Source organism: Gopherus flavomarginatus, chromosome 11 (assembly GCF_025201925.1).
Source record: "Gopherus flavomarginatus isolate rGopFla2 chromosome 11, rGopFla2.mat.asm, whole genome shotgun sequence".
Taxonomy (NCBI): domain Eukaryota; kingdom Metazoa; phylum Chordata; order Testudines; family Testudinidae; genus Gopherus; species Gopherus flavomarginatus.
This window is the reverse complement of record NC_066627.1, coordinates 52,495,406-52,511,719: the sequence shown is the minus strand read 5'-3', so window position 1 is coordinate 52,511,719 and position 16,314 is coordinate 52,495,406. Positions and strand designations below refer to the sequence as shown.

Sequence of the window (16,314 nt, the reverse complement as noted above, 5' to 3'; positions counted from 1 at the left end):
GGGAGCTGTAATGCTAGTTTTTAATGTCCCTAAGAACTAGGAAACAAAAATCAAAAATAGACTTTACTTTGCTTTCTTTGATAAAAGTAATAAAATGGTTAGCGGTGTTAAATTAATCCTTTAAAAAACAAAACCCAAGGAGGTTAAATAAAGCCCAGAGGGCTCTGGGTAAAAACCACAATGACTACAAAACAGCTGCAAAGACGTTTTTACACACAAAAAGAAATTCCTTTTCTCTGCTTTTCTTGTATACGGTAAACAGCTTCGGCAAACACGGAACTCGTACATGTGGAAAGGAAATATGGATGCTACGGAAACAAACCCTGCAGGGAGCATGGTCGCCACGGACAGAACTATTTACACTATGGACATGGAGCTGGGCTGGTGGTGCCAGGCCAGCAGGAAGAGCCTCTGGACCCTGCCAGCTTTTCTCTTGGAAATGACAGGCTTCAGCCACCTGCCAGGGACCTTCTAGGCCACAGCTCTGTCTGTCAGTCCGTCCATCCTTCCTTCATCCGTGCAGCCGTCCCAGCTCCAGCTGCCTCTTCCTCAGAGCTTTAGTGTCTGAAGGGGCTGCAGACTCTTCCTATGACTGCGATGTTTGGCTTCTTTGCCCCTCATTGAGGGCAGCAACCAATCGTCTTCCCACAGGGCATAAGGCGAGGGAATCTCCCTGGATTCTGGTGAGGAAAGGGGCCTTGCAGGTTGACAGAGGAAAGCAAGCAGGGTGGAGCTGCCTGAAGAGAGTCCCCCAGGCTTGGCACTGCACAGCCAGCAGTCTCTCCACCTGCCACATCGAACCTCCCCTCCTCTGGAGCACTGTTACCTTCGCCCCTGCTGCCTGTCCCCGCACATTGCCCTCTGCAGATTAATTGGCATTGGTCTCCCGGCTGGTGCTTTGCTCTCCGCCCGTCTCCCGATCTTTATCTGCTGTTGAGGAAGAGGTGGAGGAGGAAGAGGAGGTGGAGGAGGAACCCGTGGAACTGAGGGTCCGTCCCGAGTGCTTATAGGCTGTGACGAGCTCCTGCAGCCGCTCCGGCGTGGGCTCCCACTTGGTGAAGCCTGCGTTGTTTTGGAGGAAGATGACAGCAGTGTTGTGCACGGCTTTGTAGTACATCTCCTCTCTGCAAGGGAAGATGACAGGTACTCGGTACTCACTTCGTGGGCCTGTTCAGCCAGTCGCTCACCTGCACCTGGACCCTCCCACAGTAATGTCCTCCCCATCTTCCTTCCCTTCTGTCGTACTGAGGAGCAGCCATTCTCTCTTAAAAGAAAGCCATACCAATGAGTTAAAATTCAAAGACGCAGCACACAGCCCCTCACTTGGGAGGTATCTGTCCTGACGTGCCAATACAGCTATATAGGTAGGACCCCGCTGTGAGCTCTACGGGGTCTTCCAAAGGAGAACCTCAGAGAATCAGTGTGTGTTACTTCCCATGGACACTACAAGGGCTGCTCTTGGCTAAGAACACACTGCAGTACCATAAGCTCCGGGGAACAGGAAGATTGCAAGAAGCTCAACAAGTTAGAGAAGAGGGACACTGTACAGATCTTGCAGCGCAGCTCCTACTCCAACATACACAGCTAGGAATTCCTACCATCCCAGCTACGAAAAATCATGTTGTCAGACATCCTGGGCCAACCAGAAACCAAGTGTGGACAAGTGATATTTAAGCACTTGCTGCCCACCAAGCAAGCTGTTAGCACTGCCATACAGAAGCCAATGGTGAAAACTGGCCCAAGCTTCTGCTTCTTTTTAACTGTTACTGAATGGCAGAGGCAACAGGACATTGACATGCACAGAAAGCTACTCTGCTCAGCCAGCTGCACCTCAGACCGTATGCTGGTGAGTGGCACAAGGCTCTTCTCCACAATACGATATGACATACGCAGGTCAGATCAGAGACGTGTCCCTGAGGGAGAGGCTGATGTCAATTTTTAATAGTAGGGGAAATATACACAAATATGGTGACCTATGATACTGTCTGTTGAGCCCAATCTGAGATGTGCTCAAGGTTCATTTTGGATACGTCACTTCGCTTTTTTCGTAGCCTGTTCCATACCCATAACCAATGTCACCTTGGAGCAGAGGATTCCTGCCAAGGGCCTCTCTAAAATGCAGTACATCTCCAGAGCATCCCAACCAAGCCTTGGGAGAAAACCTACTTTTTGCAGATATGCTGAGACCCGCTGCGGTACTCATGATCAAAGGCTGGCAGGATGAGCTGGTGCCGCTTGAACTTGCTTTGCTCCATGCGGGTCAGGGCTGGCGTCGGAGGGTCCCTCCACTCAGGGATGAAGACAATGAAGGAGAGGGGCTCACTGGAGCTCTCCAGCAGTTTCTAATCCACAAGGAAAAGAAGAGTCTTATTCTTGATCAAGTAACGACAAGCATGACAGGCTCTGTGAGAAGGATCGCACCCTTCTCTGAGACCGTCATAAGAGCTGCCACAGTCCTCAGTGACATGCTGAGCTGCAACCCTGCCATGGGGATGTGGGCTAGCAGAAGAGGGGAGAGAGAGGACTGTCCCAGTCCAAGCACAGTGACAGGGATAAGTGAACATACCTCAAAATGAGAGACCATGGCATCCATCAGTTCCTCACAGAATGGAGGATTTGCCTCAAAAGAGCCACTTATGGGGAAGAAATCCAGGAATGGGCTGAAGGGAACAAGGGAAAAGATCCCAGTTAGGGAGGACCAACTGTTAATTCAAACATCTAAGAAGGCATCAGCATCTGTGAAAGGGCAGCCACATACAACCTCACTTCCTAGCAAGACAGCGCCTGCCACATTTACTTCCCCTGTGGCACACATGGTCACCAAGGAGAGAGACTTCACCTGGAAACCTGCAGACCGACATTCCTTGGCTTCAAGTTCACTATTTTCAATCTCTTATTTGAGACTCCCTCTTCCTTCAGAACGAGAGGGGCATATCTCCACAGATGTAACGAACAAGCCAAATCCAGGGCCTGCAACAAATCCATGCCCATATACCCTCACAACCAGGCTTGGAGTAAATCATAGAAATGCAGGCCTGGAAGGGACCCCAAAAAAAGTCATCTAATCCAGCCCCCTGTACCGAGGCAGGACCAAGTAAACCTAGACCATTCCTGACAGGTGTTTGTCAAACCTGTTCTTAAAAAACCTCCAGTTATGGGGATTCCACAACCTCCCTTGGAAGCCAATTCCAGAGTTTAACTACACTTCAAATTAGAGCGTTTTTCCTAGTATCTAACCTAACTCTCCCTGGCTGCAGATACTTCCTGTCCAAGCTCCAGTGGACATGGAGAACAATTAGTCAGCCTCCTCTATAACATTATTCACATCTATAAACAGCTGTTCTAAAAAGTCCCCCCATAGTTGTGTGTTCAAGACTAAACAGGCCCACCTAAACAGGTTTTTTAACTGTTCATCATACAACAGGATTTCTAAAACCCTTTTATCATTTTTGTTGCTTGCTTCTGGACTCTCTTAAATTTGCCAACATCTTTCCTAAAGTGCGGTGCCCAGAACTGAGGACAGGACTCCAGCTGAGCCCTCCCCAGTGCTGAGCAGAGCAAGACAATGACCTCCTATGTCTTACATACGACACGCCTGTTAATACACCCCAAAAGGATATTAGCCTTTTTCACAACTGAATCACATTGCCAACTCTCGTTAAATTTGTGATCCACTATAACCTCCAGAACCTTTTCAGCAGTACTACCACCTAGCCAGTTATTCCCCATTTTGCAGCCATGCATTTGATTTTTCTTTCCTAAGAGAAGTACTTTGCACTTGTTTTTACTGAATTTCATCTTGCTGAATTCAGATCAATTCTCTAATTTATCAAGCTCAATTTTAATTCTAATCCTGGCCATGCAAAGTACTTGCCACCCTCCCATCTTAGAGTCATCCTCAAATTTTATAAGCACATGTCTATTCCATTATCCAAGTCATTAATGAAAACATTGACTAGTACCAGACCCACGACTGAAACCTGTGGAAACTCACTAGATACATCCTCCCAGTTTGACAGCGAACCAATGATAACTACTCTTTGAGTACAGTCCTTCAACCAGCTGTGCACCCACCTTATAGTAATTCCATCTCTAGACCACATTTCCCTGGTTTGCTTATAAGAATGTCATGTGAGGCTGTGCCAAAAGCCTTACTAAAAATCAAAATAGATCATGACCCACAACCAGTAGGCCAGTAACCCTGCCAAAGAAGGAAATCAGGTTGGTTTGACATTTGTTCTTGACGAATCTAGCCTAGCTATTCCTTATTATATATTTGCTATTATCTTTTAATTGCTTACAAGTTGATTAATAGTATCAAAATTAGGCTAGCTACAGTTTCCCAGGTCCCCTTTGTTCTCCTTTTTAAAGACAGGTTCAATGTTTGCCCTTCTCTAGTCCTGCGAAACTTCACGTGTCCCCCGTGAGTTCTCAAAGATAACTGCTAAAAGTTCTGAGATTGCTTCAGGTTCTTTAGCCTTTTCTCTCCCTATTTTGGCTTGTGTTCTTTCCCTCTTGCTGTCCATATTAACTATTTGAATATCTAGTCACCACTAATCTTTTTAGTGATGACTGAAGCAAAATAGCAATGAACAACTCAGCCTTCTTGATGTCATCAGTTATTAGCTCTCATCAATGAGAACTTAAGTCCAGGACAGAGTTCCCACCCCAGCCAAAAATGCACGCACATAGGTATACATATGGCAAGGGCAACAGAATGCAAGACTCACCCCCTGGATCCAAAATACCCATCTGTGTCCAGGAAGGCCGAACAGTACTGTTTAAAATAGCAGTTCAGGGGCGAGGCAAAGCATTCAAAACTCACTCCAAAGAGCTTGTGGAGGGCTTCAAAGACATGCACCGGGAGTGCCCCCTGCAGGCCAGTTCCTTCATACAGACCAACACCAAACATCATCTGAGGAGAGCAAATCCTCTGTGAGTGGATGCCGCCATTGCTCCCCTCTCACTGCACTCTGACCCCATTCCCCCAGACTGACAGCACCCCTTCCTTGCCCCACACTCTCAAGTCTCCAGAACAGTCAGGACTGCCCTCTAGACACTTCGTCAAACTGGGCCCCACCATCACACATCACCAATCTCCACACATTCCTTCCTATGAAGCTCCCCTCACCTGGAACTCAAGTTCATTTTGTATATGGGTGCACTTCTCCCAGCTTGAGGGCTAATGTCAAGACCACGAGATAGTTTCCCAGTGTAGTACCCTACCCTAAAATCTTGGAGAAAACCCTGTTTTAGCCCAACTTTGTTTCATTTCTGGATCTATTTATAGTTTTCTGCTGGGTCTCCCAGAGCACTGCTCACTGTGTCAGTATTACAATTCCATCAGAGAAGGAACCAGTACCTGATATCGACGGAGAAGGCACCAAACCCTGGGCAGAAACCTCTCACAGCCAGAGTCGTCAATGCAACTGTACCGATAGAGAAGCCACTGGAAGAGAAACCCAGGTCATTAAAAATAGCAATAAAGGAAGCAGGAGAGTTAGACAGCCACAGGATGCTGAAGTGATAAGGAATCGGAGATGGTGGGTGCTAGTACAATCCCATCCATAGAGAGAAGCAGACACTGACGTGATGGGAGAGGTAGAGACGTTAGAGAGCTTTGTAGCATTTTTCAGGAACACCTACTTTTAATGTGGCACACTGCAGGCTAGACACAAGAGGGAACTTGCTTTTCGCCATAGACCCCACATCCAGAGTTGGGCTTGCTGTGGGGTGGGCATGTGACACAAATCAGGACTCTGGGGGCCTACTAACACCACTCTTCAGATAAGCCTCCCCTGACAGATGGTAGGAGCTGTCCTGATTTCAGCAGGTATTATTATTTAACAGTCCTGCTGCAGTAGCACCTAGAGGCCTCTGCCAGGTCAGGGGCCCACTGTGCTAGGCACCGGACAAACATGTAACAAAGGCCTATCATATCTAATCAGACTGCTGGTCCATCAAGTCCAGCACAGGCCAATAGCTGATGCTTCAAAGCAAAGAGCTAATGTTGCACCTGGCCAACCAAGCAAAGCTGCACATATGGGGAGGGAGATTCCTTTCTGACCCCACCACTGATCAGCTAACACCCTGTAACAGGTGAACTTGTGATTTCAGTTTGCATTATTACATGATAGTAGTCATAAAATTACCTAGCCATGGTCCTTCACTCAGTGACCAGTAATGACACGTATCTCACAGGATGCCTACACACCGAGGAATTGCTGCCTTTTATTGGCTCTAAATACACTGCACTCTTAAGTTTTAATGGATGGTCTTTTAAAGAGTGGCCTAATACTGAAGGGCTCGGTAACAGCAGGCAATGATCAGTTTTCATTTAGACTCCTCAGCATTCTGAGCCCATAGGCCAGTCCACAAATACTTCATTGTTTGTACAGTTCCTTGTCATACACTGAGGCCTGCTTTGGCCTCTGCATTCTTCCCCCCAACTCCCCACTGGATCTCTGAATTCTCAAACTCTCTCTCAAAGTCAAGCAACCACCGCTGGCAGAATTCCCTTTGCAGTGTGGAAAGAGACTATACTGTTTCAGAACCCCTCTCCGAAGGCAAGGAGAAGGCAGACCTCTCCCATTAAAAGGCAAAGCACAATGGTGAGTGTGTTTCTCTTGTAACAGCCCTTACCAGCTTGCTGAAGTAGCTGCGGCTCACTTTCACCATCTCCCCCTTGTACCGAACACATGCCACATTGTTCTCCACGTGCATTTCTACATTGGGGACTGGTGGGGAAGGGATGGCCAGTCTCACTGGGTAACAGTATACAAGCCGGTCCTGGACCTCCGGTGCTTCTACCTCGGCTATGTGGGAGACAGAGAAAGACAGGCACATTAGAATCCAAGCACACTCAGGGGACAGGCCCCACCTCCACCCCAAACACAGGAGTGATGGGTCTGGAGAGAAGGTGGTAGGCCCCACTCCAAACACATAAGGAGACAGGACTGAGGTGACCACATCACAGGTCAACCAGGCAGTCCACTCAGTTAGGAGCTGAACCCACAGCTTACTTTAAATACTTGTTGGCCAAGTGAAGCAAGACCCTACACTCACCTCAATGGCACTCCTTTGGCTGTAACACAGTAACTCTGGACACTGTAGCCAACCAATCCCAAGATTTCAGGGAATGTTCTGGGCATCCACAGACACAAAGCTATGGCTTTTGATGCAAACTGGAACACTAGACAAGCCAGATTAAGAGGAAAATCAAGGCCCCCAGGCTGGTGCTGCAAGAAGAATCTATTGCCCCCTGCTGATGCCTATGCATATCAGCAACAGCTGCTTAATTTGTTGTGCAGCCCGGGAAGATTGTAACTTGGACTCTAAGGCCACATCAGCAAAAATCATACTGCTCAGGGGTGGGAAAAAAACAAAAACAAACCCAAACCCGAGTGACTTGGCGGGAGAGCACGTCCTGCCAACATCGCTACTGCCGCTCATTGGGGGTAGTTTAATTATCCCATTGGTGTAGAGCGGCTACACGGGAGACCTCACAGCACTGCAGCTGCAGCAGTACACCTGTGCCACTTGCAAAGTCACTAGTGTAGACAAAGTCTAACAGAAATAAGACAGCAGGTTTGTCAGGGAGGAAGTAGGGACCAGGAAGAGGGGATGGAGAAATGGTGGGGCGGGAGGCAGACATCTGGGAGGCATTAGAGGATACTGGCCGTCTAGTCTTCAAGATGCAGGTGGAAGGTGACAGGGAAGGAAGGAGACCCAGACAATGCTCTCCTACTGTGCTATTGTCACTAGAGCTAGCACTGGACCCACCAGTTCTACCCTAATGACACATGGCCCCTACGAGTCAGAAAGCACACCTCCTCGCACTACACCTCCTCGCACTACGAGTGCATTTGAATAGGACAGGTTAGCTTGCATTCCATCACTCTGTTGTCATGTACTGCGCTGTACAGCGCCTCTTCAGAGATTGCTGCCTACCAGATATATTGTGCTCCTTGAGGATAGCAAGATGCTTTTCCCGGATCCGCTTGACATATTCGAGCGATATGTGGTAAATCTTACTGCAGATGCCTTCAACAGAGTCCTTGGCTGCAGCAGACACATGGGGCCCACATTGCTTACGTAAGTGCTCTAGGCGGTCCTGCAGGGCCAGAGAGAGAGAGGCCCTTACACCACGATCACCAACTCTTCATCAGCCTTTCACCAAATTCACACAGGCTTCTAACAAGGTGTCACGGACTCACACATCATGCCCACTCTTGGCCCCGTGTGGTCCATGAGGGGTGTCCCTTTCAGCGAGACAGCCCTTCTTCCGGGGGTCCTCTCTCTCTCTGGGTTATGCACCCCCTCTCCCCCCCAACAAGGCTCTCTCCTCCATAAGGATAAGGCCTTTGTCTGCAGCCATATTAGGAGAGAGGCAGTCATTAGCCAAGAAGCAGAAAGTCACATCCTCACATTCCATCTAAATTGCATCAAATCAATGTAATATCGGACTATTAAGAAGGCTCCTGTCCTAACAGTACCATCACCAGACAAAGAAACAGACCTTAAGATGGCTAAAGAAAATTTTGTTTGATAGCATTCTGTTGGGCAAGAAATCACTTAACGGATGTGATTGTAAAATCTATACTTCTATTGTTTTGCCTTTTGGTCTCCATTTCTCTGGTTTAATCTGTATGGTCTCTGTCTGATTCTTTGATATGTTAAGATTGGTTAGAAAATTGTTTAGTAATATTTTAGTAATATGATTGGTTACGGCACAGCTACGCAGGAGTCAAGTTTCACTATATAAACTGGGGTCCAAAAAGAAGTTTTTTGGAACCAACTCCAGGACACAGCCCCAAGATCAGCTGCCAGACCTCAACACCCTGCCAACCACCACACCGTGCAGACGCTGGAGTCCCCTAGATGACCTGATCCTGACTTTCCATCATCTGCCTTACTGGGAGTGCTGAGCATGCTATGTGTAGTGTGTGCATTGTTTTGGTGATTGTTAATAAAGAGAGGTTAAGTCGGATATTACTGTGTCAGGCTCTTTCACTGGTAAAAGACCCTGCAAACCCACAGAGTTCAGGGTTACACCGGAGCCCTAGGAACAGGGTAAGGGTGGGTGCCCCTAGAGTACGTGACAAGTATCAGAGGGTAGCCGTGTTAGTCTGGATCTGTAAAAGCAGCAAAGGATCCTGTGGCACCTTATAGACTAACAGACGTTTTGGAGCATGAGCTTTCGTGGGTGAATACCCACTTCCTCAGATGCATGTAATGGAAATATCCAGGGGCAGGTATATATATGTGTGCTAGCAAGCAAGCTAGAGATAACGAGGTCAGTTCAATCAGGGAGGATGAGGCCCTGTTCTAGCAGTTGAGGTGTGAAAACCAACAGAGGAGAAACTGGTTCTGTAATTGGCAAGCCATTCACAGTCTTTGTTCAATCCTGAGCTGATGGTGTCAAATTTGCAGATGAACTGAAGCTCAGCAGTTTCTCTTTGAAGTCTGGTCCTGAAGTTTTTTTGCTGCAGGATGGCCACCTTAAGGTCTGCTATAGTGTGGCCAGGGAGGTTGAAGTGCTCTCCTACAGGTTTTTGTATATTGCCATTCCTAATGTCTGACTTGTGTCCATTTATCCTTTTCCGTAGAGACTGTCCAGTTTGGCCGATGTACATAGCAGAGGGGCATTGCTGGCATATGATGGCGTATATTACATTGGTGGATGTGCAGGTGAATGAACCAGTGATGGTGTGGCTGATCTGGTTAGGTCCTGTGATGGTGTCGCTGGTGTAGATATGTGGGCAGAGTTGGCATCGAGGTTTGTTGCATGGATTGGTTCCTGAGCTAGAGTTATTATGGTGTGGTGTGCAGTTACTGGTGAGAATATGTTTCAGGTTGGCAGGTTGTCTGTGGGCAAGGATTGGTCTGCCACCCAAGGCCTGTGAAAGTGTGGGATCATTGTCCAGGATGGGTTGTAGATCCTTGATGATGCGTTGGAGGGGTTTTAGCTGGGGGCTGTATGTGATGGCCAGTGGAGTCCTGTTGGTTTCTCTCTTGGGTTTGTCTTGCAGTAGGAGGCTTCTGGGTACACGTCTGGCTCTGTTGATCTGTTTCCTTATTTCCTCGTGTGGGTATTGTAGTTTTGAGAATGCTTGGTGGAGATTTTGTAGGTGTTGGTCTCTGTCTGAGGGGTCAGAGCAGATGCGGTTGTACCTCAGTGCTTGGCTGTAGACAATGGATCGTGTGATGTGCCCGGGATGGAAGCTGGAGGCATGAAGGTAGGCATAGCGGTCGGTGGGTTTTCGATATAGGGTGGTGTTAATGTGACCATCACTTATTTGCACCGTGGTGTCAAGAAAGTGGACCTCCCGTGTAGATTGATCCAGGCTGAGGTTGATGGTGGGGTGGAAGCTGTTGAAATCATGGTGGAATTTTTCCAGAGTCTCCTTCCCATGGGTCCAGATGATGAAGATGTCATCAATGTAGCGTAGATAGAGAAGGGGTGTGAGTGGACGAGAGCTGAGGAAGCGTTGTTCCAGGTCGGCCATGAAGATATTGGCATATTGTGGGGCCATGCGATGCCAACTCTGCCCACATATCTACACCAGCGACACCATCACAGGACCTAACCAGATCAGCCACACCATCACTGGTTCATTCACCTGCACATCCACCAATGTAATATACGCCATCATATGCCAGCAATGCCCCTCTGCTATGTACATCGGCCAAACTGGACAGTCTCTACGGAAAAGGATAAATGGACACAAGTCAGACATTAGGAATGGCAATATACAAAAACCTGTAGGAGAGCACTTCAACCTCCCTGGCCACACTATAGCAGACCTTAAGGTGGCCATCCTGCAGCAAAAAAACTTCAGGACCAGACTTCAAAGAGAAACTGCTGAGCTTCAGTTCATCTGCAAATTTGACACCATCAGCTCAGGATTGAACAAAGACTGTGAATGGCTTGCCAATTACAGAACCAGTTTCTCCTCTGTTGGTTTTCACACCTCAACTGCTAGAACAGGGCCTCATCCTCCCTGATTGAACTGACCTCGTTATCTCTAGCTTGCTTGCTAGCACACATATATATACCTGCCCCTGGATATTTCCATTACATGCATCTGAGGAAGTGGGTATTCACCCACGAAAGCTCATGCTCCAAAACGTCTGTTAGTCTATAAGGTGCCACAGGATCCTTTGCTGCTTTTAGAGTACGTGAGTAACAGAGAATTTTGTGCAGGTAACACGTCTATCTCACAAAGCAGCTGTAAGTGAGAAGACAACCACAGACTATCCAACGAGGGGCTTTTCCTTGCCCTCCACCTTTTCTTCAATTCAGCGCATTCAGTTGTACTGAGCTGGAAAGGGGATACTGACCATGTAGTCCTCCTTAGAGGCTGAATGGTCCCGTCGCAGCCAGCTGAAGGTGTCCTCCACATTCCATTTCACAACTTTCCTACTGTCTGGTGATGCACTCCTGCACACAATGGGGAAATAGGAATTTACCCCACCACTGCTGTGACACGTCCCTTCCCAACACAGGGCCCTCCTATCAGTGGGGGAAATGTGGCAGACGTGTTTTCTGCAACCCTGTGCCGTGTCACTGCCATCCAGGATTCCTGTGGGCAGTTTCTCAGATGCCTGCCTGATCAGGACCTACCATGCTGTCTCCAAGACACAGTGTAGATGGCTGCTCTCCTCTCTGCAACAGGAGAGGTAAGTAAAGGAATTGTCCTAACTGACCAATGGTCCTTTCATCTCCAAAGATGTCCACTACTGGCAGCTTCAAGGGAAGGCAGAAAATCCTCCGCTCCCCAATGAACTTAAACTAAAAACTAAATCAATGGATGTTGCAACCTTCTACCATGTCTGGACTGGACTATCTATATAGGGTTTAAATTTTGAGCTACTTGGGGCAGGGTTCTGCCTTGCTTCAGCCACCAGTGCTGCTCAATGAAAAGTAATATGGCATCTCACTGTGCCATTCTGTACCTCAGCCAGGAATCTGTTCTTTCTTCCTGACCTGAAGGATCTTTAGCTCTTATCATTTTTAACTTAACTTGTGCACATACTATCCTCATTAATAGAAAGCCTAGCAAAAAAATAAAGGATTGACCTATTTGTCTCAATGCTAACCTGTAACGGAGAGTTCCACAGAGCAGTCACACGCTGTGTAATATTACCTTTTACCCATTTTAAATTGGTTGCCTTTTCCTACCACTGGTGCCTACTGTTCTTGTCTTATCACAAGGATACACAGCGCCCAGTTGGCCTTCTCTGTGCCAGGCATTTCACAGACTATTTCCTCTTCTTCTTTCCAATCTCAATAGCATAAATCTTTCCAAATTCATGCCCTACTGATCTGATCCCCCACAAGATACTGCCGATCATTTTCATTGCCTTTCTTGGGGGTCTGTTCTAGTCCTGCTTCGGTCTTACTGAGAAGAATTAAAGGTGGGGATGCAACTGCCACTTCTAGAAAGGCATAAGAATATTCTCTGCTCTCAGAAGCTGATAATACAAACTGCAAGAGACCATCCCAACCTGGATTCAATAAGCCGTTTCGCAGCTTCGGCATATTTGAACAGCAGTCGCTTGGCTTCCTCACGGAACTTGATTCGGGATAATCTGAAACAAATACAAATACACATGTATCACAGTCAGCTTCCCAGTTACCACTCCAAGCAGGAAGCATCAGGGCCAGCTCCCACCCTTCACTCAAGCTTGCTGCTGCTCCACTGGGGAAAGTGAAACTCAGCAGTAAAGAATCCCCTAGGAAAACCCCTAGAATGCCCCAAGAACAGAAACCCCAAAGGTGCACTTTGCTTGAGCAGTACCTGATGGGAATGTCATTCATGATTTCTCTGAACATGGAAGGAGAGACTACTGGCTCACAGTTGCTTGGTAACAGAGGGTCTGTCCCTTTATCCACAACCTTCCGCTCCAACATCCAGCGATTAAAGGATTCCCGTGGAGGGTCAATCCCTAGAGGAAAAGAAAAAAAAGTTTGCTTATTACTATTTAATATTAGTATTATGGTTAGGGCCCTACCAAACTCACAGTCATGAAAAACGCGTCACGGACTGTCAAATCTGGTCTTCCCCCAATGATATCTGGTCTTTTGTGTGCTTTTACTCTATACTATACAGATTTCATGTGGGTGACCAGCATTTCTCAGACTGGGGGCCCTGACCCAAATGGGTGTTGTGGGGGGTGCCGCATGGTTATTTTAGGGCAGGTGTGGTATTGCCACCCTTACTTCTGCACTGCTTTCAGTGCTCGCTGGCTGGCGAGCGGCAGCTGTTGGCCAGGCACCCAGCTCTGAAGACAGCGCCCCAACTGCAGCAGCACAGAAGTAAGGGTGGCAATACCACAACATGCCATCCTTACTTCTGCTGGCAGCAGGTCTGCCTTCAGGGCTGGGCTCCTGGCCAGCTGCCACTGTTCTCGTGCTGCCCAGTTCTGAGGGCAGCACCGCCACCAGCAGCAGCACAGAAGTAAGGGTAGCAGTACCGCAACCCCTCTACAATAACCTTGCAACTGCCCCCACAATTCCTTTTTGGGTCAGGACCCCATACAATTACAACACACTGAGATTTCAGATTTAAATAGCAGAAATCATGAAGTTTCGATTTTTAAAAACCTATGGCCATGAAACTGACCAAAATGGACCATGAATTTGGTATAGCCCTAATTATGGTACTGCCCAGATGCTTGGATCAGGGTCTCATCCTGCTGCATGCAATCTCTGCTTGAGGAGTCCACAATCTTATGCTCTCTTTGACACCATTTTAGAGAGCCACATAAGGAAGGCAAAGAACAGGGAAAAGGAGAGACAGACCTGAGGGGCAGATGAAGATGAGACAGTCAGAAGGAGAGCAAGACACTGTAGTAGTAGGGGGAAAGAGACAGACAAGAATTTACCCTCTCGCTGCTGGCACAGCTCCCGGTAATGCTGCCGCAGCTTCAGTATGAGCTGGGATCGAAGCAGCTCCACCTCAGGGTGCAGAGGCAGCACTTCAGACGGTGCCCTCTGCTTAATCACTGCATTTGTTTGGATATCCAGGTCCCAGTATACTCTGCAGCAGAAGCAACAGTCGTCAGCATGGTCAGATATTTAACCAACTGTCTCCCCTTAAAGAAGTCACCTTGGGATGTACCAGCAGAAGACTGAACCACCCCGCCTCCCCTAACCTGGAGCCTGCCAAGTTCCCCTTCACAGGCATGGGGGAAGTCTGCTGTCCCCAACTTGGTAACAAGGAAAGAGCAGAAGCAAAGAGGAGACAACTCACTCAGTTGGTCGTAAAAGAGCTGCCTGTTGTTTATCTTCGGGTGTAATACCACATAACTTTAAAATAGGGGTTCCTGGAATACTGGGAGAACTGGGGACTGGCTGGGCAGTAGGGTTTCCTGGAACATCCACCTGAGAGTGAGAAATGCCAGTCATTACCCTAGAAAGTAAGGCACTGGGGCAGAATGTGTAGAACTGATAAATGAAATTGTTTTTAATTGTTCACTTTATTAATGTAACTTCTGTTCACCATTCACTACACTTGCCTACACTGTAACTTATGCTCACTGTTTGCCATCCATTATGCTTGTCTATATTGTGACTTCTGTTCATTGTTTGCCATATTGTAATTCAAACCCCCTTTTAAAACACTCCATTCTGTAAAAGCTTCCTCCAACCTTCATTTTTGCAAACCCTGCTGTAATCTTATTAGTTTAGTTTAGATGTGTGACTGAGGGCTTGGCTACACTTGAAACTCCAAAGCACTGCCGCAGCAGTGCTTAGAAGTGTGAGTGTGGTCGCGGCACCAGCGCTGGGAGAGAGCTCTCCCAGCACTGCAGGTACGCCACCTCCCCATGGGGATTGGCCTGTCGCGCTGGGAGCCGTGCTCCCAGCACTGGGGCACTGTTCACACTGGTACTTTGCAGCGCTGTAACTTGCTACGCTCAGGGGTGTGTTTTTTCACACTCCTGAGTGAGAAAGTTGCAGCGCTGTAAAGCGCCAGTGTAGCCAAGGCCTGAGGTATGTATGGGTGATGAAATCAACCTCCAGCCCCAGCCTGTCCTGACGAAACAGAGTTCAAAACCCCACCGGCTGAAGATGCAGACAAGAGCCCTAACAAAGTAAGAAGAGTCCACCCTAAAAAGAAAGGGTACAATTGAAGGAAGATCAAAGCCAGGTCCGAGGCTGAAAGTCACGCCTGCGATTGACATGCAATCGATCACCAAACCCAGAGGCAGCATGACACAGCAAGACCTACAGACTCTGGATTCAAGCCTACAAAAAGGATGGGTGAGATGGAAGACTTTGGAGGGTAACATTCTGCTGCCAACATGGAAGGGCATCGGTGCATGCCCAACAGAGATCCAGCTTGTCCCTGTGCCCAGCTTTCCTGACCAATTAGCCATCACAAGCTACGAACCCAAGCTGCAAAACCAAGCCTTGAACTCAAGCTATCTTCAGGACTGGTAACTATGCAGCAGCTGCAGAACATCTGATGGATATGTGTGTGTGTATATCTAGGTATTAGGTATAATGTGTGTGTATAAGGATTAAAATATTAGTTATTGGTCATAAATCAAATTATCATAATAAATGTGGATCTGTGTCTTGCCCCCTGAAAAGATCCTGTCTAGTTTTGTCTGTACAACACATGCTGATTATCTCCCAAATCACTCCCTCAATAGTGCAGAACTCAGGATGCCCAGCTGATTGCTAGAGACAGAGTATGTTCACATTGCCTCTGGCACACACAAATAGGGGCATCTATATTACCCTGTTATTCAGTCATAGCCCATTTCCCAGCACAGAGGCACACACAATTCCCTCACTACTGGGTACAGGTCTGAGTCCGATTTTCCTGTTCTTTGGGTGCAAGGCGACATGGAGCTGAGTTACTAGACAGTAACTGGGGCTGTCCTCTGACCTTGAACAGTTCAGGTGACTCTTTGAGACCAAGTTCCAGGCCCCCTTGATTTCTGTTTCTAATACAAGTCTCATATATGGAAGGAAGGGACACACAGTGAAGACAGTGCCTTTGTATAGCGATTCCTTTAGGATTAGTTACTCTGTGCCACTCTAGGAGATCTGGCTAATGGGGCTTAAATATCTTTTCCTGTCACAGCACAGTGACCACCACTTTGTAAATACTCTTCTGAACAGAAACATTAACTCTAAGCATCAGCAACAACTGAACATCTTTCACCTGAACACAATTATCTCAAAGCTTACCCTCAGCTTATCCTCCCATTATATTACTATCATTACTCCTCCCATTTACTCAGTTCTCAGAGAATGTTGCAATTCAGAGATTCACATCAGATCTCTCAGATTCTTGG

At 47.6% G+C, this 16,314-nt stretch overlaps 1 protein-coding gene across 3 annotated transcripts in view; it reads right to left on the bottom strand.

Moving 5' to 3' along the window:
• The window catches only part of PCIF1 (phosphorylated CTD interacting factor 1), a 36,556-nt gene that overhangs the window by 13,049 nt on the left and 7,193 nt on the right, over positions 1 to 16,314 (bottom strand). For 2 of the 3 annotated variants that reach the window (XM_050917715.1, XM_050917713.1), the window contains 12 exons: positions 14,259 to 14,389; positions 13,891 to 14,045; positions 12,804 to 12,951; positions 12,511 to 12,594; positions 11,344 to 11,443; positions 7,951 to 8,113; positions 6,643 to 6,815; positions 5,363 to 5,449; positions 4,731 to 4,915; positions 2,567 to 2,660; positions 2,167 to 2,342; positions 2 to 1,124 (listed from right to left, as the gene is read on the bottom strand). In XM_050917715.1, the coding sequence (XP_050773672.1) occupies positions 869 to 1,124; positions 2,167 to 2,342; positions 2,567 to 2,660; positions 4,731 to 4,915; positions 5,363 to 5,449; positions 6,643 to 6,815; positions 7,951 to 8,113; positions 11,344 to 11,443; positions 12,511 to 12,594; positions 12,804 to 12,951; positions 13,891 to 14,045; positions 14,259 to 14,389 (1,752 nt within the window). In that variant the 3' untranslated portion in view covers positions 2 to 868. Of the gene's footprint in view, position 1; positions 1,125 to 2,166; positions 2,343 to 2,566; positions 2,661 to 4,730; positions 4,916 to 5,362; positions 5,450 to 6,642; positions 6,816 to 7,950; positions 8,114 to 11,343; positions 11,444 to 12,510; positions 12,595 to 12,803; positions 12,952 to 13,890; positions 14,046 to 14,258; positions 14,390 to 16,314 lie in introns of those variants that run through there. The other variant, XM_050917714.1, reaches the window with a different exon arrangement.